At 43.9% G+C, this 22,916-nt stretch overlaps 1 protein-coding gene across 1 annotated transcript in view; it reads right to left on the minus strand.

The window, feature by feature from the left end:
- The window catches only part of PDE7B (phosphodiesterase 7B), a gene marked incomplete at its 5' end in the record, with an annotated part of 86,411 nt that extends 64,149 nt beyond the window's left edge, over window positions 1-22,262 (minus strand). The window contains one exon of the mRNA XM_082305389.1: window positions 22,025-22,262. Coding sequence (XP_082161515.1) covers window positions 22,025-22,262 — 238 coding nt within the window. The remainder of the gene's footprint in view (window positions 1-22,024) is intronic.
- Window positions 22,263-22,916: the final 654 nt, after the last annotated feature.

The following is a 22,916-nucleotide window of genomic DNA, read 5'->3' on the forward strand; positions in this document are numbered from 1 at the left end:
AGAGCACTCCTGGCTGCTCTCACTCTGGCAACGTAAGAAATAAAGGCAGCTTTGGGAAGGGAGCAGACTTAGAAGCTAAGATGTAGGTTTCTCTTGTGCGTCTGATCCACGCTTCATACTGCCCCCAAGGTGAGAGCCCCCAGGGACCCATCCCAGCCTTCCAATAAAACCTCTGGGGAGGTCAATTTGGGGAACAGAGAAACTCCCACTCACAGCCCCTACATCCCTCTGAGCTCTCCCAGCCTGTTTCTCCACATACCCATCTGCTTCTCCCAGAGCTTCCACCCCTCTGCATGGCCTGGCAAGTCCCACCAGCCTTTCTCAGCCTTCCCTCTCCTGAATTTCTTTTACTGGCACCAAAATACTGAGCTTTGCTGCCATCAAAAGTAAGGATAAAATACGCATGCCAGTGTCTTTGCTCCTGGAGTGGCCAAATCCAGTTTTGCTTTCTCCATCGAGAAACCTTGAGCTGGCTCTAGATCAGACCATCACAAACTAACCTCATTGGAGCGTAGCAGAACCTGAAGGCTGAGAGAAACTTATTTCCCTACATCAAATACTTAAATGTAAGCATTTGCATGTGAGCTACATGTCTCAGCTCCAATTACAGCCAAAGCCGTAAGTCAGTGAAGCCTAGAGAAGCATTCACTTGACCCGATTTCCACTGGCTACAGCAAGAACTTACGTACAGCAGGAACTTGCATATATAACTTCAATAACTTGAAGCACCTTAACTTGGAGCTGAATCACTGACCCCTAGTGACCAAGAACAAAATTCTCTAGAAGGGCAACTCCACGACAAGCTGTATAGAAAGGAGATAACTATGTTAAATGCTAGGGGTGATTTAGAATAAAGTGTAAAATTCTATTAGATTCACCTTATTTTTTGTGTTAGGGATGCGACAAAATATTTTCAAATGTTATCTGACATAAAACTAATTGGATTTAAAGGCTATTAGTTCAACAGTACCAAGGGAAAAAAAAAGACATCTAAACAGGTTTTCAGCAGAAACCTATTTTCTGGATGTTACCCAAGAACACTTTAGCTTTCACTATGCTTTCTCATTGTAAATTCATACTTTCCCAGTCTTAACTCAGGAAAACCGTAACATACTAAAACATTTGCTTTTCATAGCAAGCTATGTTTAAACTTGACTAATTAAACTAAACCTCTAGCAACCAACTACTAACAGTACACAACTATGCTTTGTGAAGTCAAAACTCAGAAACCAGTCATGACCACAGTAATTATATAATAATTGTGGTCAAATTCATTGAGCTACACAGTATGGTGCCCATATCTGAATATTTACTAACTTATAGCTTACCACAGTTCATTAACTACCATCTCATATATTCTTGAGTAGCAGTATGTGAGGTGCTTTCAGGCTGTACAAACCCATTGTAAGACAGGAAAACATCCTTTGTCAGCTTGCCTAAATCTATAAATCTTTGCTATCTGAAACAAATGAATACTAATTTAAAGGCTCCTGTTGTCTTTCCAAATTCAGTCCCACAATGTAAATGTTAAAATCACCACTCTTGTAAAGTATCTAATAATACTACTTTACTGCACCCACACAGCAGCTATATGCAAAAAGAGAAAATGAAGATTTTCAATAATAAGGGAGTAACAAAAGGATCTTCGAAATGTGTGTGGGGGGAAAGTGCAGTTTGAGTCAGTACGACAGTTTACAGCTAACTGAGGAATGCTATCATCACCTAGATGATGTTCAGTGCATTTTCATATACAGATGAAGTTCTGCTTGCTTAATGGAATTAGTGCTAGAATGAACAGCTTTCATTGCTGGAGATACGGTTTGGCTTTAATTTCTTGCTTTTAGGTGGAGTAGGCTAACGGAAAGGCAACATTTTTGGTCTCAGCAAAAAGTCACAAAGAAAGTTAAATCACGTTTTTGCTGGATTGGAAATACTGAGGGAATAGTCCAATCTCACAGTATTTTTGTTCAGTTTCCAATACACTTCAGGTAAAGAACTTTAATGGGCTATGATAAAATTAAACAAACCTACCATCTTCAGGTCAGGAGCAAAATTACCTTAAGACATTTCTCTACAAGCACACAAATTAACATCTATGGCTATAACTATTCCATGTATGTAAGGTAGACTGCTAAGGCAGACCACTTATTTTGGTCCAAATCCAGGCAAGGATCACATAAACAAGCCTTGTATGATTCACAGCCTTCATGTCCTCAAAATAATATTGAGATAAGACTTCTTTGCAGGCTTTTGTGTAAGCATATGTTTCGACTAGTGTGGGCCAAACCCAGAAACTGCAGGGGAAACAAGGCGCTAGAAAAACCAAAAAGCAAAGAGAACTTTCTCCCAGGTCTCAGAAGACACTGTTCTCAGTGTGTGGTTTATCTGTCTTTTGGGGTCCCCCCATGCAATTTCTAAGAAGTGGGTCTAAAATAAGAAACACTAGAGCAGAATACATTTGAACCAGGCGTGCGCCTGCAACAGGAAACTGCATTTCAGTGCAAATTTTGCAAAGGCAGCTCTTGTGACAGCAAACAATTACATTCCTTGCTTTTCTAGATTTTTCTGAAACTCTGTGACAGAAACGGCACGTTTTAAGAAGTGCTGACATCCTGACATGTTATCTCCAGTTAATTACAATCACTAGCATGTCTGCTGCTTGTAATTTTGAGTAGATAAATTTCTATGGAAATAGTAAGCAAATGAACAAAAGTACTTTAACTCGTGAGTATTTTTATTACATATTTCATTCTTTATAGTGTATCAGAATGAGAGAAAATAAGTCAGAGCTGTAAGGAAGGAAAGCTTAAGTCATTACGTGACTATTATTTTCTGTGATCCTCACCTTCGCACTCACAAGAACTCTATGGGGAGGATGATGATATTCTCATCACTGCTGCAAAGAGAGACAGGCGCCTGCTGTGCTCTTCTGGAGAGACTTTTTTACTCTTCCTGCTCTTGTTTTCAATCTAAAGCAAATTCTACGCTTAGTAGATACCTATGACCACTCATCATTATTTTCTGAACATTGTGGCTCAGTGACAAAACCTCGCATTAGAAGAAGGAATTTTTTCATTCATCAGGATGTTTTTCTGCTGCTGGGCTCCTGCATTTCCTTCGTTCACCTGCCTGTCTTTTCAAAAGACATGTATAAAGTTAAAAATATACAGCACCGGACACTTGTCCTTCTGCAGCCTATTTAGCGCTGCCAGCCACTGTTGTGCACGAACTCTGCACCCCAGCGTTAGCAGCACGGTGGAGGCCATGGGGTATCGCATGAGAAGGCAGGGGGCTTCTCCCACCCAATAAGTTGTGCAAACGTGTGTTTACTGTGCAGGTGACAAAGTTTTCAACAGCTCAGGGATGATTAAAATCTTCAAGAACCTGGAATATATCTCTGCTTAAGCAGAAGGAAAAAGGTGGGTAAATAAAGCACATTCACGCTTACCATTTAGCAACAGCTTTTCTCTCTTCATGATTTCAGTTTTTGTAATCTTCCTGTCAAAAGTTGTTTATTTCATACACAGGCACTGCTAATCTGCCCTTGCCGCCTCCTCCTCCTGTGCTTCAAATATAACAAAAGGTAATTTTCTTTCCTTATTTTTGTGTAATTCATTAACGTGAAGGACATGTACCTTTCATTTAAAGCCTTCTTTATACAAGCCTGAAATACCGCGTCTTAGATATAAGCATTAGATATTTAGTAGATATAAACAAAAGTACTGTCAAACCTGACACTCGAAACAAAAAATTCTCCTTTCCCCAACACCTCTCTGTTCTCCAAGCTACAGTATTATTTGCTGCACTGAGCTTCTGACCATGAGAGACTGTTCTTGTTGGTAAACACGGTGTAAGTTTCCAACTCCATTAGCATCCAGCACATCTGCTTGCCTAAAAGCTTTCCTTTTGCTGTATTTCATTAAACACAGAATCCTGCAGTGAGGTGAAGCAGATTTGGAAATAGCATGTTCATGCTTTCAGGCTGGGTACGTCACCCACAGCATGATGAGACGTTACAACTGCACTTTCAGAATTTCAGGACAGAAATAAGAGTTAATTGGATAGGACTGGCTCTCTCGTGCAGTCAGCCACTCTCTGAAATTGGCTTTCTCCAGCTTTTCCTTCCTAAGAGTTGCTACACACGTCCAGTCATGGTAAATGGCTGGACACTTAGGAAACAATCAAAATCCAACGGTTAGAAAGGACAGAAGCAGAGAATGCAGCCTAATGCTTTTCTGTGGCAGCCCCGGTTCGATCCCGTTCTACCCTAAAAACACCTTCAGGCCCAAACCCAGTACAGCCCCAGATCTGCAGGACGGATGGGCCTGAAATGCATATGAACTCACCAGTCAAAGAGCAGAATAAGTCTGAATTTTGACCAAGCGAGCGTATTTAATTTAAAAAAATATAATAAAATAGGGTCTTATAACTAAGGATTTGGACCCTTAGCTATTAAATTTACTAACTTTTTCATCTGCACATCTGTGCACAAGTAAGTATCACTCACTGCTGCTCCCAGCAACTTACGGCTGTGTTCAGTGTCAAAATACATAACCTTGAAAAGCCTTACCAAGCCTGCATTTCAAAGGCATTTCATAATTGTTTACCTCTTGGCCTGAACAGTAGTACTGTATGTACGAGGCCCCCTTGAACTTGTGTAACTCAAAACTGCTTAGAAACTTTTCCTCAAATGATTCTAATTTCTTCAGGAGAAAAAAGCAAACAATAATTATAACATATTCAAACAAAGGATTTTTGTTAGGGGCTTTTTGTTAAAAATAAAAAATTCCTTTTTCTTTTACCCCAGAAAAGCAGTTTTCATTCCTACTTATTTCAAAGGAATGCCTGCAATTTTGCGGTATTATGCAAACCCCAATTAGCAGTCCACAAGGTGTTTTGAAAAACAGTGCCTAATGTGTAACAGACACATTTAGTGGCCAACTTCCAACAGCCTGAAAAAACGCCTTTTTTGAAAGAAAGTTTGGGAATTAAGTCACTTCAATTTTACTGGGAAATGCTGATAGAAATAATTCTTCCAACAGTTAATAAAACCTTTTTTTTTATTAGTTGTTGGTTTATGTTCTCTTACAGGAACAGAGCAGGATATTTGTGGCAGTTGAGCAATTTGGTTTCCTTCAGTCTTTCCTTCAAATCCAGTTCTACAACTACTTACTGCTGAGCAAGTGGTTAGTCTTACAAATCATAGTCGTTACTTGAGAACAGTTCCAAACACATCCATTGATCATATTTGTTTATTTAGATTTTCTTTTCAGTTTTCTGGAACCTAATAACTGTGGGGTTTTTTTCACCCGTACAGTGCCTAGCATAACAGGGCACAGCTACCCATGTTGCACAATCGGGCAACCTCCAAGATTGGGTTTTACAACAGTATGAACAGTAAAGGATGGGGAGCACTGTTTATTTTGGGAGTTATCCTGAGCTATCAAGACTATCCCTGAGCAGAACGCCCTGCCTGACACAGCTTACCCGCACTTCAGAAACAAGACCCCACAGATTTAAAATACCCAAAGCAGCATTGACAGACACAAGCGGCAGTGAAGTAACCGCTCATTCGCAGTGCTGAGGTTTTCTTCCTCCCTTCCTCACCAGAACTGTGGAAATGTTTTATGAACACAAAAGTCAGAAGGAACCTAAAGGACATTATACATATGTGCATTTCAAATGCTTGTGACTATTTTATGCCGTGTATTTTATATTCCTTAATTTCTCTTCCCTGCAGAGGAAAAAACCCTCATCCTGTTGTTAGTAGTTGTTAGTAATTCTCTACAAGTGATCACACCCTAGCCAACTCCAATAAGCACGTTTTATTGCTCAATTAGTTCTTTATTTCTATCATGCCTAGGAACAGAAGCTAGATCTTCAAAAGTTTAAACCCCTTTTTTTGGCTCAAGTTCCACACATGCTGTTTCTAAAACTCCCATTGTTTCTCACTGACACATAAAAGTTCCTAGTCTCTCCTTTTTCCAGTTTCTAATCATGCCTCAGCTCCTCATGAAACTCCAAGAGGCCGTGGCAGGCTCAGCTCCTCTCGCCCATTCGTTTGCTAGCACGAAGTGGAGCAGAGTGGGCCTTACTGGAAAGAAGGGAGAAAGCTTCAGTAAAGTCACACTTGAAAGATTTTGATTATCATCAGGATAAACATGAAAGGAAGAAGTATCTTAAACTGTGATCATTTTTTCTGAACTCATAGAATAACATGCATCATAAATTACAGACCAGCAGTCTAGAGACATTTTAAGTAAGTAAGTATTTGATGAGTTAAATTAGACATACTTATGAACTTGTGGGGATGAGTACCATTTAATTCCTTCAATAGCACGTCAACTGATTTTTGTGTTGCTTTACCCGAGAAGTCAGCTTTGCTGGCCAACTGCCATTTTACCCTTCCTTGTTTTCAAATTTGCAAAAGGAAAATATATATTTTAAAAAATGAAAGCTATAAAGCAGTAAATTAAATGTTTCTGAGGAAGGATCAGAGCTTCAGCTGAGTGATTCTTACAATGTTGGCTTTACTTTATGATTTACTGGGCCTCAAGCAACCAAAATGGGGTCAGACGGTGAAAAACTTTCCCTTCTGGTTCACTTGCCAGTCTGGGAAATTGGGAAGGGTTAAGTCAGTTGCAGAATATGGGGCCCAATCTGTTCTGTTACAACAACCGTACTGGTAGCTGGTCTTGCTAACAGGCCATTGCTTTCAACAACGCAAAGCCTTCCAAGCAGTCACCAGCCTTCAAGTATAAAGAAGATTAAGTGATGGTACTCGAAGTGTATATTGGTTTATGAAGTAACTGCCATGCTGCTGAAGGTACCATCCCTCTAGCTCTGTTATGTTAGATGAGCATGCAAACACCCCTAGCCTCCCTCAATGCAAAATAAGGTATTTAACCTGACTAATGAACTTGTGGGGCAGTAACTTGAACCTACCACCGTGGTTTTCAAAGTTATCGTTCATCTGCACCCACATTCCGCAGGCTGGTTTTAGAGGTGAACTGTATAGGATACTATGAGACAAACTCTGTTTTCACCTCACTAGTAGGCATAATAATCTCTGTACTGGACATCAGCACTGATGGCAAAGTAAATTCAGAATGAGAAGAGGGTTTGGCCCTCATCTTACCTGTTAACTAACATGAAGGTTCTCTACGTCCGTCCAGTTTCAAAGCTGGAAACTCAAAGACAAGATTATAAGCTTTTTCTTGCTGAATTACAGCAGTAAGAAAAGCTGCCACTCTCAGCCTAAATAAAGTGCATTTAGGGCTTGGGCTCTATTTCAAGTTCTTATTAGCTCCTGGAAAGGTGCCACAGCAGCTCAAAATCTCTCCTTCCTGACGTTGCTCAAACTCTGCTGTACAAAGAGGTCTGCATCTGTATGGAAAGAAGACCGCTCCTTTTAATTCCACATTCGTGGCCCTGCTTAGCTCTGCACAACTATATTCGCAATGTGCTGAGCAGCCCGAGCCAGAGACGCAGGTCTGCTTTCAATCTCCGTGTCTTCCTGCAGCCCAGGGAACACAACCCCCTGCCACACAGCGAGAAGGCACCACCAGACCACCGCTGATCCCATGCACAGCTAGCTCACCTGTGACACGTCAACACCGTTAGCCCTGAGCAGCTTCGGAGCGCCTCATGCATAATTCATGCTTCCTTAAAGCGGTTTCTGTGTGTATTTTGACGGCTGACACTCCAAGCTCATTTCTGATCTGTTGCACACTGGAATCTAAGAGCTCTAAATGCTAGCTGACTTCCCCCAGAAGGCATTAAGTTACACACAGAGTCTTTGTTCTCCAACCCCCCCCCAAAAAAAACCCTAGCACCTTTCCTGTAAACCAGTTCGTGCCTTCAGTAGCTAAAAAGGAAATAGAGGAAAGTCAGTTCCCTCCCCCACCCTGCATCTTATAACAGACTCGTACAGAAAACCCATGGCAGTGGTCACCCATCCTCCTCCCGCCTCTCCTAGATATCTTTTCAAGCAGTGGAGACCGCTCTTTGGAAGTCATCTCTTGTGGTAACAGTTTGCAGGTTGCGTTTTCAGAGCCTGTCACTGGTGATTTAGGATAATCACGATCTGTGGCTCCACCAGCTTGACTCCTTGCCTCTCTCAGCTGGTCATGCTTTCAGGTGTGGCTTTCCACTCAAAGCAAGCAGGAAGATACACCCCTCCAGGCACGAGAACAGGAGCTGGCAGGCAGCTCTTAGGCAGCTCTTCCCCCCCCCCCCCCCCCCCCCATAATTTCCCTGATGTTTCTTAATTTGTGGAAACATCCTGTAAACAGAGAGAGCAAAATTAAATATTTGGCCAGCTCTTCCCTGGTTCCCTTGTAACTTCTATGTTTGCAGATTTTACATTTGATAACAGAGGGAGAGAAGTAACAATGAAAACAGTTTTAATTCTTCTGCCTCCCTTTCCCCTCCAAAAACCAAGTACTCCTGTCCCCAAAGGACAGAATGCCACCTCGTTTGTGCATTGCTGCCTCGTGTTCACTGGCCACCTTCCATCAGCTCGTTTCTAGAACAAGTTTGTCCACAGACATCTATTCACCTATATCAAGCCTTAAAGAAAGCATTTTCTTATTTCATCCTCAAGGATGACAGCCTGCAGTGGAGGTGATATACACCCTTGCTTTCAAAGAAGTTTTTGATTTATATAGCACTCAAGTAAAATGGGTTACTTAATTTGTGATGTCCTATAGCACTACATAAGTAATGTCTAAGAAGCCATTCTTTCTTCATTTTAGTGCAGCTTATCTTTGCTTTCTCCTTATCCGGTCCGGTTAAATTGCTGGTTTCCCCCTTTAAAAGACTTTAAAACAGTCATCCAACTGTTCTGATTTCCCATGGATTAGTTGCACTCCCCCCCCAACCATCTGTCTGGCATTCATATTTTTACATGCTTTTCTTTTTACTATCACGCTGCTTCGTATTATTTGATCTCTGCTCCTTCCAATTCTGCCTCTGTGTGTGGCTCAGACGGTCCTGTGTTATTTTATCAGCCTCCAACTGCAAGAGCAACGTGGGACAGATGATAGAAAGTTTTGCAGTTGTATTTCCTACTTGTGCTTGCTCACAAGAGGCTGAGGCCCTTCACTTGATAAAAAGATGTTTCTGGGAACAGGAACAGAGCTTTTGAGCAACAGCATTAAAGCCAAACAAGCTTCTACTGGCACCACCTTACCAGTTCACCTGGAAAAGCTGCTGACTCCTACAAGCCATATGGTTTTGGTGGTTGCAATGTTCAAGATCCAGAATATAATGAGGTTTTCATAGAAAATTAAGTTTCGGTACCTACACTCTCCTTCTGGACAAAGCTGGAAGAGAAGCTTCCCCAGGGCAAAGAATATATCCTCCTGGCTGAGACACCTAATTTAAATAGTTGCTGGTTGGTAGCATGCGTGCTTTTGCATGGCAACAGTTGTCCCAGTAGCTTCATCTACCCCAACTAAAAGAAGGTGTGGGGTGATATCCAGGGCAAAATAGGAGTTCTGTTGACTTGAGCCGGGGACTAGATATTTATGAGGCATTTCACAAGCCATTCATACAGCGACAGTGACAGTGAAAGCTGTATTTGTAGGGGAGATTAAGTGTCTGCAGAGTCCAACGGGACACAGTCTTCTCTAATATGTGCTGTCCTTTGGTAAAGGAAAGGAGCAGTAAATAAAATTCTGCCTGTAACAAGGAGGAAGGGGGGTGGGGAATAGGGGATGTCAATCTTCTCTTGAAAGAAGCATCAGTGAAAATCTGAGGTGCAGAGAGGTGGAGGCTGCAGGAGGAGAACATGTAAAAGGCTATCTCAAATAGAGAAGAGGCAAATAAGACTGGAGGTGTGGGAGTCAGTTAAGTTGAAGACAGAGGTGGCCAATAGCATCCTGGCCTGTATCAGGAATAGTGTGGCCAGCAGGACTTGGGAAGTGATCGTCCCCCTGTACTCGGCACTGGTGAGGCCGCACCTTGAATATTGTGTTCAGTTTTGGGCCCCTCACTACAAGAAGGACATCGAGGTGCTGGAGTGTGTCCGAACAAAAGCAACAAAACTGGTGAAGGGTCTAGAGCACAAGTCTTATGAGGAGCGGCTGAGGGAGCTGGGGTTGTTTAGTCTGGAGAAAAGGAGGCTGAGGGGAGATCTTATTGCTCTCTACAACTGCCTGAAAGGAGGCTGTAGTGAGGTGGAGGTCGGTCTCTTCTCCCTAGTAACAAGCGATAGGACAAGAGGAAACGGCCTCAAGCTGCGCCAGGGGAAGTGTAGGTTGGATATTAGGAAAAACTTCTTCACCGAAAGGGTAGTCAGGCACTGGAACAGGCTGCCCAGGGAAGTGGTTGAGTCCCCATCCCTGGAGGTATTTAAAAGACCTGTAGCTGTGGTGCTTAGGGACATGGTTTAGTGGTGGACTTGGCAGTACTAGGTTAACAGTTGGACTTGATGATCTTAAAGGTCTTTTCCCACTTAAATGATTTTATGATTCTATGATTCTATTGCAACAGAAGAGAATTAATTTCTAGTGAGGTAGTCAGCCTGGTCATAGTAATTTGGAAAGATGCTCAAAGGCATGGTGGCTGAGGAGTATGCCAGGACAGACTTTGCAGTAGAAAAGGAGAACAAATGACTGTTAAGAGAAAAGGAGGACGTGACAGCGATGGTGAGAAAGAAATCCTGTATCAGTCTGGTGCTCTGCCTTTCTAACATGGAGGAGAACTGGAACAGGAGACTGGATCTTCTAGCTGTCTTACATTTTCTCACCCTCATCTCTTCATCTGATCTAGAGTTAGCATTTAAATGGAAGTCACTAAGTCAAATGGGAGAACAGGCGGGGAAAAAAAGTTCAGCAGATGACCAGAAAAACACAGATTCTCAATTATGATCTAAGCTTCAGTAGCTCTGCCTCCACTTTGTAGTGTTGCTCTTAACTCACGCTGTTAACAAGGTCACATGCAAACCATTTTTCTGTCTGCATGACAAGACAGCTAAGTATAGAGTGCTTTCCCCTTCTTGTCATTTGATCCTATTCAAAACATATAATCTCCCAGGTCTCCAGTCTGTGCAAAGCCAGACATCAGCACATTTTTGACTACAGGGCACCTACAAAAAGATTAGTGACAATCTTGTGAGGCTTGTATTGCAGATGCTGTCAAGGGGCCAACATTTAAATAAGGTACCTTGCATTTTCATTATGAGAATTCCAGCCCATTATTAGCAAAGTTAGTTTAACTTTTAGTCTGCTTTGCCAGCTCCTAAGTACATATTTAATGATGTGCATTGCTGGTAATGGGGGAAGGGAAGATCTATTCTATTGCTATTCCACTGGGAAATTAAATGAGCTTGCAGAGTCTGCCTAGTTAGAGGTTATAGCTTTACTCAGAATTCCATCTCTTTAATGTAATTATGATTTAATAGCTACGCACCTTCAGTAGATGATCACATTTTACAGATCCCCTCTTACAACTCAGAAAACCAAAACACTGGATTCTGTAGGTAACTCAAGCATTTATTTGACATTAATCAGGTAGCTTCTTAGACACTTAAAGTCAGACTTGTATCTTACTGAACCAGAACTTCAGACCTAATTATTAGTGAAGATCTGAGCATCCCGGTCCTACCAAGGACCTGTGAAATCTTGTCAAAGATCATACATTTCTCATGAGTACGCCAAGTGGGTAAGCCATGCAGACGACCCAATGAACGCACCCCATTCTAGTGAAGACAGGAAAATCCCTTCCTCCTGATTCTCTTATTTTCTCCCCAGGCAAAATAGGGTCTTAAAGCACACTTCTGTCTTAAGCTGGTTAATACCATTTGCTGAACTACACCTTGCATGCAGTATGTTACCTGCGCTAGCCAGTTAAGTCCTACTATCCCTTTCACTTCTACCATGGGTAAGTTAACTAGCATTGAGGAAGAAACAGAAGATATCATACCGAAACCTTCTGATTACTCATGAAGCTGAGCTAGTGTAGTCCTGTAATAGCTCCTCTACCCTCATGCCTGCAGCATGTCTTCAACATGAGCAACCACACTGCCATAACTTGAGTTGCTATGCTTGCTATTTTCTCTCACTTTGGCTGAGATGCATGAAGCTAGAAAAAGCTGATAATCCACAACTCACTAAATGCATCAAGCCCAGCTTATCTGTGTCACCATGCCCTTGATCCACAGCTGCAATTATTGTTTCCAATAAGAGAGCTGGACTACTTGACAGAAAAAACGGGGGGAAAAAGCTGTGCCAGTGCTGATACACAGCTGTGATCATTGCCTTATTCATGACTTACAAGGAGGGAACTCAGGATGAAACTTAAGTGAGACATGCTAGTGCACTGAACAGCACTAAAAATTTCTCTTTTCTGCTTCCAACCCCTATCCTTTGCTAGTCTCCTGTAAGTGCCCGCTGTTCCTCGCTGCTCTGCTTTCTTCAGAGCTTTCAGCTTGCTGCCTCTAAGCAGGATGTTCAAATTCACCTCCCTTGGAAGCGTATGCTGACACTGTCTCACCTCGAAGCCTTTCTCCTCTGCCATTTTAAGGCTGTAGTTCTCAGCTGTGCAGGAAATTTTTCTCTGCTTAGTCTCTTTTCCAGTGGTCATGGAAAGCAACACACCTCTTTTACACACACTGAACTGGAGTTCAAGAAAGGCCCTGAGCTATTGCCAGTACTAATTTATTCAGTTAGCTTTAGTTCCCAAATGAGAGCATGAAATGTATGCTCACTAGTGCTGCCAGGAAGACGAGAAAGCAAGTGTAATAGCTGTGCGGCATGTATAAAGTTCAGAATCTCTCACACGTGGTTTTCTGCTTCTCGCTGTTAATGTGCTTGAACATCATCTGAATCACTAAAGTAATCTGCAAGCAAGGTGTATAGAATTCTTCCATCCCCGTCCCTTTCTTTTTATGACACAGACCTGCATGCACAACCCAAGCTGGATCAAATCACTCTTTTCGGTATTTCACAGGAGCCCAGTCTCTCTCACCCCTTTATTCTCCCAGTTCCATTTGGAATTAGAAATGCAATTGCCAATTACTGTGAAGGCAGCTGTTCCTGCAGTACATCCACTCAGGCTGGAAGCAGGAAGTAAGAAATCTTCCATGAAAGCCCGTAATTACAAGATTTCCAGCTTAAGTTTTGCACACATGAACTATTTGGAAGATGTTTGGCTAAGCAAAGTTTGGAAGGCACAGCTATTTGGATAAGCACCTGGGTGCTTCACTGAACCAGGTCTCCTGATAAACAAGATACACGCATAGATAACCCCCCAAGGACTAACTGCTGCTAACCTTAACTAACAGAAAGCTTGTTCAGAGAAGCACTTCTTATTAGACAAGGAAGAACTTAGCCAACAGCTATTAAAAACAGACTAGTGGACTGTGTACTTAGGTGTTTTCTGCACCTGTCAAAGTTTTGATGGCTTAAGAAATGTTCTGTGCTTGCATTTTCCAATTTTTCTGTATGATTTTTAATTGAATATTCTACCTGGCACATCTGTGCAACGCGCTTGTTTTTGACTATTTTGGAACACAGCTCCACCAAGCTTAAAACTAATTCCTTCTACTTAGATGAACCTACTTTACAATTTAACTTTCAAGAGCAGTGTTCAAACACTACTGTGGAGTACTTAGTTTAGAGTTATTCAGGCTGATCTGTAATTCCAGCAGCTGAAAACAAAACATTCGATCTCAAGGTAGTGCTTAAGCAACGGGGAATGAAGCAATGCCTGCCACAGCACAGTGCGTTCTGAAAACCCTCCAGGATACCGCCTCATTTCTAACTGCACCTGCACAGAGCATCTGTTGAGTAGGCCTTAAGAGTTAATACTTTGCCCTTATCTTAGGTCAGGGATAGCAGGAGAACACTAAGATAACAGTATCTGAAGGGCATTACCTCCACACAAGCTGGAGCTGGCTACAGAGGAAAGGATTTCATACTCTCCCAAGGGAAGCGCTTCCCATTCAGAAGGGATCAGAGCTGGGGAAGTTTACAGCAGTTTCTCCAAACGGTATCCTGTGTATAAAGAGATGCTTAAGAGCACACCTTCCACAGAGCTTCACCCAGAAGTACCACTGAACATCCCCGTTTAGAACAAAGCCCACTCATGTCCATGGAAAGAGTCTCTCTGGCTTCAGTGCAATTTGAACCAGGTCCTCGTCTCCCCAGACTGGGGAGCGCTCCCACAGGGCAGCACTCACGAGGATTGCCAGCAACCTCTGCTAACTGATTTAAAAAATTTCATTTTCTGAGAGAACTTTGGAGGATACCTGAATTTCAGGATATTCTGTTCAAAAAGCAATGGAAGGGTTTTGCCCCTTTATTGCTACTGTAATAAGGGGCAGATCTGACAGCAACACTCTCAATGATGAGCCTGCTAAACCCTTGTTGTGTTTGACCTTCCTCTTTGTACACACCTTAGACCACATTATGTTCAGCTCTGCAGCATCAGGAACTTTCACAGGATGATGCCTCTCCCTAGCAGGTGACAGATTAAGACAAGGAACTTCTATGATCTTACAGTGATTTGAGGAGGGGCGAGGGAAAACCATAGTTGGCTGTCCACAGAAGAGACGAAAGAATGCTTTATCCAGGAGGTTAATAAGAAGCATTTATTCCTTCTCTCATACAGTTTGTTTGTAGCCATAACAGTGACAGAAGCAATTTTATGTCGCAAGCTGAGGAAAAAATGAAGAGCTGAGACATTTTTGTCTTGTGTTTGCAAATCTACACCAAGAACTAGCCAAGTACTTAAAAGTTACTGTAATTTATCCCATAATTAAGCAGGCTAAAATGCTCTTTTTGAACAAGGTTAGAATGACTTACAAAAAGTTTTTAACAGATGTCAAAGCATGTTTCAAGCTGGAAGTCTCAAGAGGGTTTCTTTTAAGTCTTTGCACATTTTAGTCCAGACCAAGGGAAGGCAGGAGGACTAGCATGTTTTACAGCATCATGGCCAGAACCAGCACGGCCATAATTGCTGTGAAGAAACAGCCTGAGGTCAAGTGAGTTTTTTCAGTCAACCTAAAGAAGCTGACACTGGGGAGTTCCTGCAGTACGACTCTGATTCACACAAGTTTGCCTATTCGTAAAGATGCCCCTTGGAAATGTGACAGCAGCCTAGCAGCACGTGAGCAATCCTAAGCAACACGGTTTAGCATATTCTGAATGCAGAGCTCTGGGGAGGGGGGCAGAATAGATCATAGTAGAGAAAACGGTGACATGGGCACCCTTTTCCTTGTGTTGCCTGGAAAGCCAAAATCACCCTTCATAAAGCAGGACTCCACAAAGCTGTCTGGGATGCATGTCTCCAAGCAAACAGTTTTAAGAAGTACGATAGACCACAAGCTGTAAGTCTGTTATGATGGAGCGCTGAAATAGCAAACACCTTGCGTACAATGCTCTACTCCTACTTTAGAAGCATTGGACGTTAGATGCAGTATCTAGCCTCCCACAGTGCACTTTAAACGTTTCTCTCACAACATTTAAGCAATAGAGAAAATTATCACCGCTCGGCAGGCATGGCTAATACCACTACTGCTTTCTATTGGTGGCTGTTTATCAGTTTAATTCTTCACAGAGTATAAAGCACTTAAGAGTCAATTTACCAAAGATAAAACTATCAGCTTTAACCTTAATGAAACAAACAAGCATACAAAAAAAACCCCATCAAAAGCCTGTTTGTATTATAGTGCAGTAGCTTTTCCTTTAGAAACACTATTTTTATACATAAAGCCACATCTTTGGCTCCTGATATTTAGAAGAGCTTCACTGAAAACAACAGATCTCGCCACCATTTTATAACTCACCAGAATTTGCTCTATTTGTGCTTATAGTTTTTAGCAGACTGTTGATTTGTCTGTGAGTCGACATATAAATAAAACCTCAGTCACTTTTCTAGCACACCAGCAGCATTACCTTCTGCACGCCGGCTGACCCCCAACCTGGGCAATTACATTTTATCTACTAACTTTATCCTGAAGTCTTAACTCCGTATTGTAATGTTTTTCTTTCTGTTGTGTCTGCGCATAGTTGAACAGCTGCTGGAAGAGCTTCTCCAAGTATTTCTGCAAACAAATTTTGTTTTCCAACATTCACAATAAAGCAAACAAAAATTGTGCCAGCAAGGCTGAACTGAAAGACCATTCAGAAATTGTTGAGATTTTCAGATAGTTTATTCTCTAATGTTCATCCATGGTCTACCTCTTATTTCCAAATATCCCAAAACCCTAACAAATCCACAATGGAAAATTAACACAAGAATGATGTAGGAGACAGCGGTTAAACACTTAAAGGTAGAGTTTGAAAATTTTCACCCCCAAAATAAACAGAGAGTTTGTTTGACAAACACATCAGTCCATTTTGACATGTTCAAAGACTTTTAGTATCAGTTCAACTTCTCATTCTACACTACATTTTTCAAATACTGCTAAAGAGTTAGGTGCTAAAAAAGGACCAGAATTCTAACAGTGACCATGATTTAATGTCTCAAAATGATTTTTTTGATCTTTGAGGCCAATTCTCTAATTAGTAAAGTATTTCAGAAAAAAATAACTCCAAATCACATGTATTACTAACTTGTGTCCAGCCAGTAAGCTGGAGAGTTATGTTCGAACAGCACTACCTACAGATGCGGTCTGAATTTCTAAGTCTTTTATCACTTGGTCTACATAGACACACTATAGAAGTGGTACTGCATACAATTTAATTTCACTGTTCTTAATGAGACTATCACACACAGTCCCACTGGTTTAACCAGCTCTTCACAAGAATATAGAAGACCATATTTCCTATTCTGAGGGGCTGGACTTTCAACACACCAGTTAGAGAGCAATCAAGGTTGCCATAGGTAGCCTTGATTCTATCAAACTCACATTCTTTGTCTCTAGTAAGTGTAATGGATTTAACAAGTGTCAACATAAACTTTAAAATAAAAGAAAACCTAACTTCAGAAAAATATAGCAAGCTGCCCTTCTGCTTGCTGTGCATCTCTCAGTAGGACACACATGAAGCTGTTTTCAATCTATGGAATAACACAAGAGACTGGTCAGATGCTAAGACAATGCCATTTGATAGTTCCTGTGTTTTATTTATTGCTGAGATCTACATCTGTGGCACCTACATGTTCAACATCAACTACACAAAATGATCAGCTTTCTAAGCTGTTAGCCAAACCCCCATATGGTTCTCAGTAACTCATAGATTCAGATTTTAAGCATTTTATGATTATTAATTATTGCAGTGGGACTACAAAAGCATGCACAAGTTTCAAGACGACACAACTAAATATGATTCAGCAAGTACACACCAGAACAGGTTGCCCAGAGAAGTTGTGGATGCCCCATCACTGGAAGTGTTCAAGGTCAGGCTGGATGGGGCTTTGATCAGCCTCATCTAGTGAAAGATTTTCCTGCCTGCGGCAGGGTGGTTGGACTAGATGATCTTTAAAGGTCCCTTCTGACCCAAATCATTCTGTGATTCTACAAGTAATGATGGGAAGGGGAAGGATGAAATTTATTTTAACATGCTCAGCAAAGCTACTGCACAGCATGATAAAAGCTGTTCATCGCAAAAGAAAATGAAGTAGAAGGCATGTTTCCTTGGATATCACGGAAGAACTGTGTTTTTGGGAGGTCTTGTGAATAAATTTAGGGAAGACCTTCAAGCAACCACTGAAGAAGCACACAGATGATTTAACTCTGACCTCTCTAACAGGTATATCAGAAGATTGCTCGGCACGCAGCTGTAAGGTTCGAAAGAACAAGGTCAGTTTGGATGATGGCAAGAAGTCTGAATAAATTGCTGAGTTGGAAAGGAGACAGTTGGTTGAAGGGAGAAGTAAATGGACATACCAATAATTGGGGGAAACTTTCCCAGCAGCAAACTGTAATAGGAGTGATGTGTGGTACTGCTTGTTTTTCCTCCTCATGGCAAAGGGACTCATCAGTTAACAATGAGCGTGATGCATGCATGAATCAGAACCTACACTTCTGAGAAAACATCTACAGATAGAAAGAGATACGTGGAAAAAAACATTCAGAGTTATTTCAAAAAACCCACAGAGATCAGTGTCTCAAAGGACCTCGATAATTCTAAGTACTACTGCACCTTCTCTGAAAGTCTTGTGTGTCTGCAAGACTCAAACAGTACAGAAAGTGTCACTGGAGTTATCTGGGATGATCACTGTAAACTTAAGAGGTTGCTAATGCTCACAAGGGAGACTCTTGGAGGCAGACCTACACCTGTTCCCCGATCATGTTTGTTTAAAAGCTGCTGCTGAACTCCAGGAGAGAAAGTTAGGGTCATAAACAGAACAGAGTTCCCTCCTAGAGATCAACATGGTTTCAGTTAAGAATTATTTGAATAATTCAATTGTAATAATATCAACACATGCTGTTATTTTATTCAAGTAAAAAGAATTGGCTTGCGAATAATCTATTTGAAACACTGGAAGGAATGACACTGAATTATACCCATTTCCCACCCAATGCTTTTCAAATTAATTCTGTTCCATTATTGCACTTTTTTACTATCACATGGCCAGTTTGAGTACGTGAAATGGCTTCTGGCACAGCCAGATAGAGTCTTCACCAAACCACAGTTTTGTGCTGATTTGGTCAGGGATTGAAACAGGGAAAAAAAAGAGTTACTAAGCAACAGCAGGCCAGGAGCAGGAGAAAGGTCCGCAGTCTTAACTGATACTAACTTTAAAAAGCAGTGCAGCAATAAGAGAGGGCTCAAGATGCGAATTTTACTGCTTTGGAAGGAAAACAAAATCACTGGAAACCTCAGGCAGGCAGCCTCTGTGAGATCTGGGTTCTTCGTTCATCCCAACTATATGCTGCATGGTGTATTGCAAACACTTTTTTGTGGAGAGATTGAGTAGCTTACTCTCAGTACTGAAGAAGAAGATGAAAGACCCAGATATAGCTCTTTTATTTGAGAGCCCAGGACACATAGACAGCTTTGCTCCGTAGCAGCTCTCTACTTCTACCTCAGGAAAGAGGAATGCGGTATGAATTACGGCTATATGGATCCCCAAGATGTTGCCATCCACAGAACTGACATCGTGTCCAGATATAGCTCTCCTTCCCCCTCACTACCTATGGTTAAGAGGGTTGTTCCCTTCTAGAAAGCCAGCCCAAAGCCGAGTGCAATCACTCAGGCTAGGACAAGGGAATTTGCTTAGCTAAGTCTCTATTAACAAGATCAAGCAAGGCAGAAATCCTGACAGTTTCCTTCCAGAATCCGTATCTATTTCCTCCTCTTCTACTGCAAGAAAAGTAGTTTGATGAGGATGGGATAACAGAACATCAGTTATCACATGAACACTTACAAATTTAAATGAAAAAGCCCTTGATGTGGAAAGTGCTGTGAACTCTACTACTGAACAACCAACCCTTATTTGCCTAGCTAGCAGTACCTTGAGCAGAAGTTATTTGCTTTAGCTTCACCTGAAGAAAACCTGGTTTCCTACTGAAGTATTGCCTTTTTATAAGATGTAAGTTATATAGGGTTTTTTCTTAAAGGAGCCAAACGTGTACAAAACACCATACAAACACGAAGCCGAGTACCTCATACTACTGATCCTTCCAAACGATTATCTTTTCTTCCCATTTCTGCATTCTTTGATTTTGCACTTATTTAAGTATACTAGATTTCAGCATTTACTGGTTTTCCCACATACTCCAATGTACTTAAAGTGACTAAAATGAAACCACAAGAGGGAAAACTACTAGGATGACTGTTGCTGAGGAGGAAAAACCAGCAACCCAGGTCTGGTTCATTCAAACTGTCTGGTGATTCGCATTTAAAGTGTTGAGAGTTAGAATCATCTTCTGCTCTGATCTGTACCGGTGCAAGTCAACTGAGCTTATGAAATAGCATCTGGCACCACGCAGAGGACTGTCCCTTCACAGGATACGAGTAATAGCCACTTGAGTAAATGCAAGTTACTCATATCCTGCTAGTGGACTAATCTGTCTCTGTACATTCATGCACATTTTTAGTTGCCTCCAGGAATCTGAAGGCGAATCTCATTTGTTACCTAATGAAACTAATTTCACCAGATATAACACAAGCATACTGAAAAACCACTATTACTCATACATGAGGTGTAACCAATGCAGCATTTCTTAAGTTCTGTTTGATTAGGGTCCATCTCTGAACATTCACCATTCACCACACCAACCTCAATCTCCCTGGTTGGCTACGGTACATTCCCAGTGATTTGCTCCAAGTCTTAAAGAGCAATTTGACCTCCCCTTTCTTTATCCACAACACTCTTACTCATTATTCTTTCAAACTGAAGTGGCTCCCAAAGAGTGGGGTGGCAGGTTGTACATCTTCCTTGGAACCTGAGAACTTATCTTCCCCTTTTCAAAACAGAAGTGAACCATGCATTTCTTAGTTTAACTGCAAACATCTGAAATAATGGACATAGGGTGACCAACCAGCCAACCTTGGTGAGCATACAAAAGTGATACACACATACTTAGTTACTATTTAAGTTTATATATACAGTTACACACAGAGAATACATACATACACATTCATGCATTTTGAAATACCTGCAATGAGGTTATGCTACATAAGAAATTAAATTATTCCGGTACAAAATACTGTAAATTATAGGTCCCGATAAAGGGTACAGCAGAGGAAGATGAAGGCATAATCTTTGAAGACTGAATGCACCGGAAGGGTTCAGTGACCAGGTTGCAGAGATGAGATAATCCAGAGTTCTGAAGGAAGGATCCACACAGTTTCAGTAAGTCTATTAAGTCACGGTAGTACGATGACAGGAGAATAAAAAAATTATCAGCTGATACTGAGACAATTGTAGGCCTATGAGCCTGACCTCAACAGAAGTCAAGAGGTTTTGAGGGAGGCAAGAGGTTGCCTCCAACAGAAGGCAAGAGGTTTTGAACCATAAGCAATGTGGAGCATGGGATAAGATGCAGTATCAACTAATCAGAACTAGGAAGTACCGTGCTAACACAACAACTCATTTCTACACCATGAAAATGCAAGAAGTCTAACCTGGACTTCAATAAAGCATTTGATATGGTGCCTTATGGCTCCATGACTGTTAAGTGAGTTAGGACAAAAACTGACATGCAAGATTTATACAGTTAATAAAAAAGCATGTGCTCTTTAGCCAGTAATGTACCTCATTCAAAGAGAAAGTAGTGGGATGGGGCAGTCCTACTCCAGGAACGGGTCTCAAATTTTTAATACTGGTAGCTAACACCACACAAGTCGTAAGGGTGTCGTGCCGCTTTGCAGATGGGAAGCACGGGAAGATCATGTGAAATGAGCCAAGCACGCTCGAAGATGAGGGTGAAGTTTGGCGGCCTAAGAGGAGAGGCCGTGCGCTTAGAAACCCACGCCGAGAACAACCGGGGAAGCCCTCGGCGCTGGGGGGGGGGGGCAGCGGCCGAGCTGCCCGGTGGGCCCGGGGCCCCCCGCCGCCCCGGCCCCGGCCCCGGCCCCGCATCGCCGCCTCCCGTCGCCTTGGCGGCGGGGCCGCCGCTGCGGAGCTCCCTGCGGGCCGGGGAGAGGCTCCCCCGCGGCGGCACCAAGCCCGGCTGCCCTGGCTGAGGTCAGCCTCAACGCCGCGGAGCTACTTGCTCTAGTTTTCAGCTGAGCTTTTATCCCCCCCCGCTTATAAAAGCGGGCAACAGATTGCACGGGAGAGCGCCATCAGCAAATGGACCTGGCTTCCAGAGCCGGCACAAACTCCGCGATGCGTGTGCGTGGCTCTGTGCGCGCGTGTGTGTGTGTGCGTGTGTGTGCGTGTGTCCGGCGGGGGAGAGGGCGAGACCTGCCAAAAGCACGTTTTTAAACCCGGGCGCCCGTCGGGCAGCGCTCCCCGGCCCCGCGCCTTCCACCGCGCCCCGCTCCAGCGGCAGCAGCCCCGGGCCCCGGCGGCTCTGCCCCACAACGGGACGAGCCGGCTCCGGCCGCGGCTCCCCGCCACCCCCGGCCCCCAGCCGCGTTTACCCCCGGCTCCCCCGAGCAGCGGGGCAGGGGAAACCTACCTGCCGAACCGCCCAGGGCATCCTCGCTCTCCAGAACCGCTCTGTGCTTCGCCCCGCGGAGCTCCCCCTTGGATTTCCAAACGAGCTTTACCATCTTGATCATCTCGGGCAAGTCCCAGGCCAGGGTCCCCTGCTGATAACCGGGCAGGCTGCCCATGGGAAAGGGCATCGGCTCTTCCCCCGTCCTCCTCCGCCTGCCCGGCTCTGCCGCGGGGAAGAAGCGTTCCAGCACCGGCATCCTGCCCCGCGCCCCGCGCCGGGGAGCCGCAGCCACTCCCCGGCCCGAGCAGCCGCGATGGGCATCCAGAGCGGGGCGGGGGCGCCCGGCCGCCCACCGCCGCTGCCCCGCGCAGGGGGCGCGCCCCGGCCCCGGCCCCGGCCCCGGCCCGGCCCCGCGCTGCGGGCGCGGAAGGAAGCAGCGCCGGGCTCCGGCCGCCGCGCTCGCCGCCCGCCCTCTGCGCGCCCTCAGCCCGCCGCCAGGCGCCGGCAGCCGGGGCGAAGCGGCTGGCGGGCAGGCGCGGAGCCGCCGCTCATACCGGCGCGGCGCGGCGCCGAGCCCCGGGGGCGGGGGCGGGGGCTCGGGCCGCTGCTGCCGGCGGCGGCGGCGGGGGCTGGCGCGGCCCGGAGCGGCGGTCGGGGCAGCGGGGCTGGGCGAGCAGAGCCGCCCCTCACGCCCCTCTGTGCACTAAGGAGGAGGGAAGGGAGGAGGCGTTTTGACTTTATCCGCGCCGTGATGCCGTCGGGGAGCCCCCACCCCCCCCCCCGCCTTCCTCCTCGCCCTCGCCGGGCTGGCTACGGAGCCGCTGGGGGTTTTGGCCTCTTAGTCAAACCCCGCGGTAACCTCGGCTGCCCTTCGGCCGGGAGGAAGGGCGGTGATTCACGGCCCGCCGCT

This window comes from Platalea leucorodia, assembly GCF_965183815.1.
Source record: "Platalea leucorodia genome assembly, chromosome: 3".
In the NCBI taxonomy this organism is placed as follows: Eukaryota; Metazoa; Chordata; class Aves; order Pelecaniformes; family Threskiornithidae; genus Platalea; species Platalea leucorodia.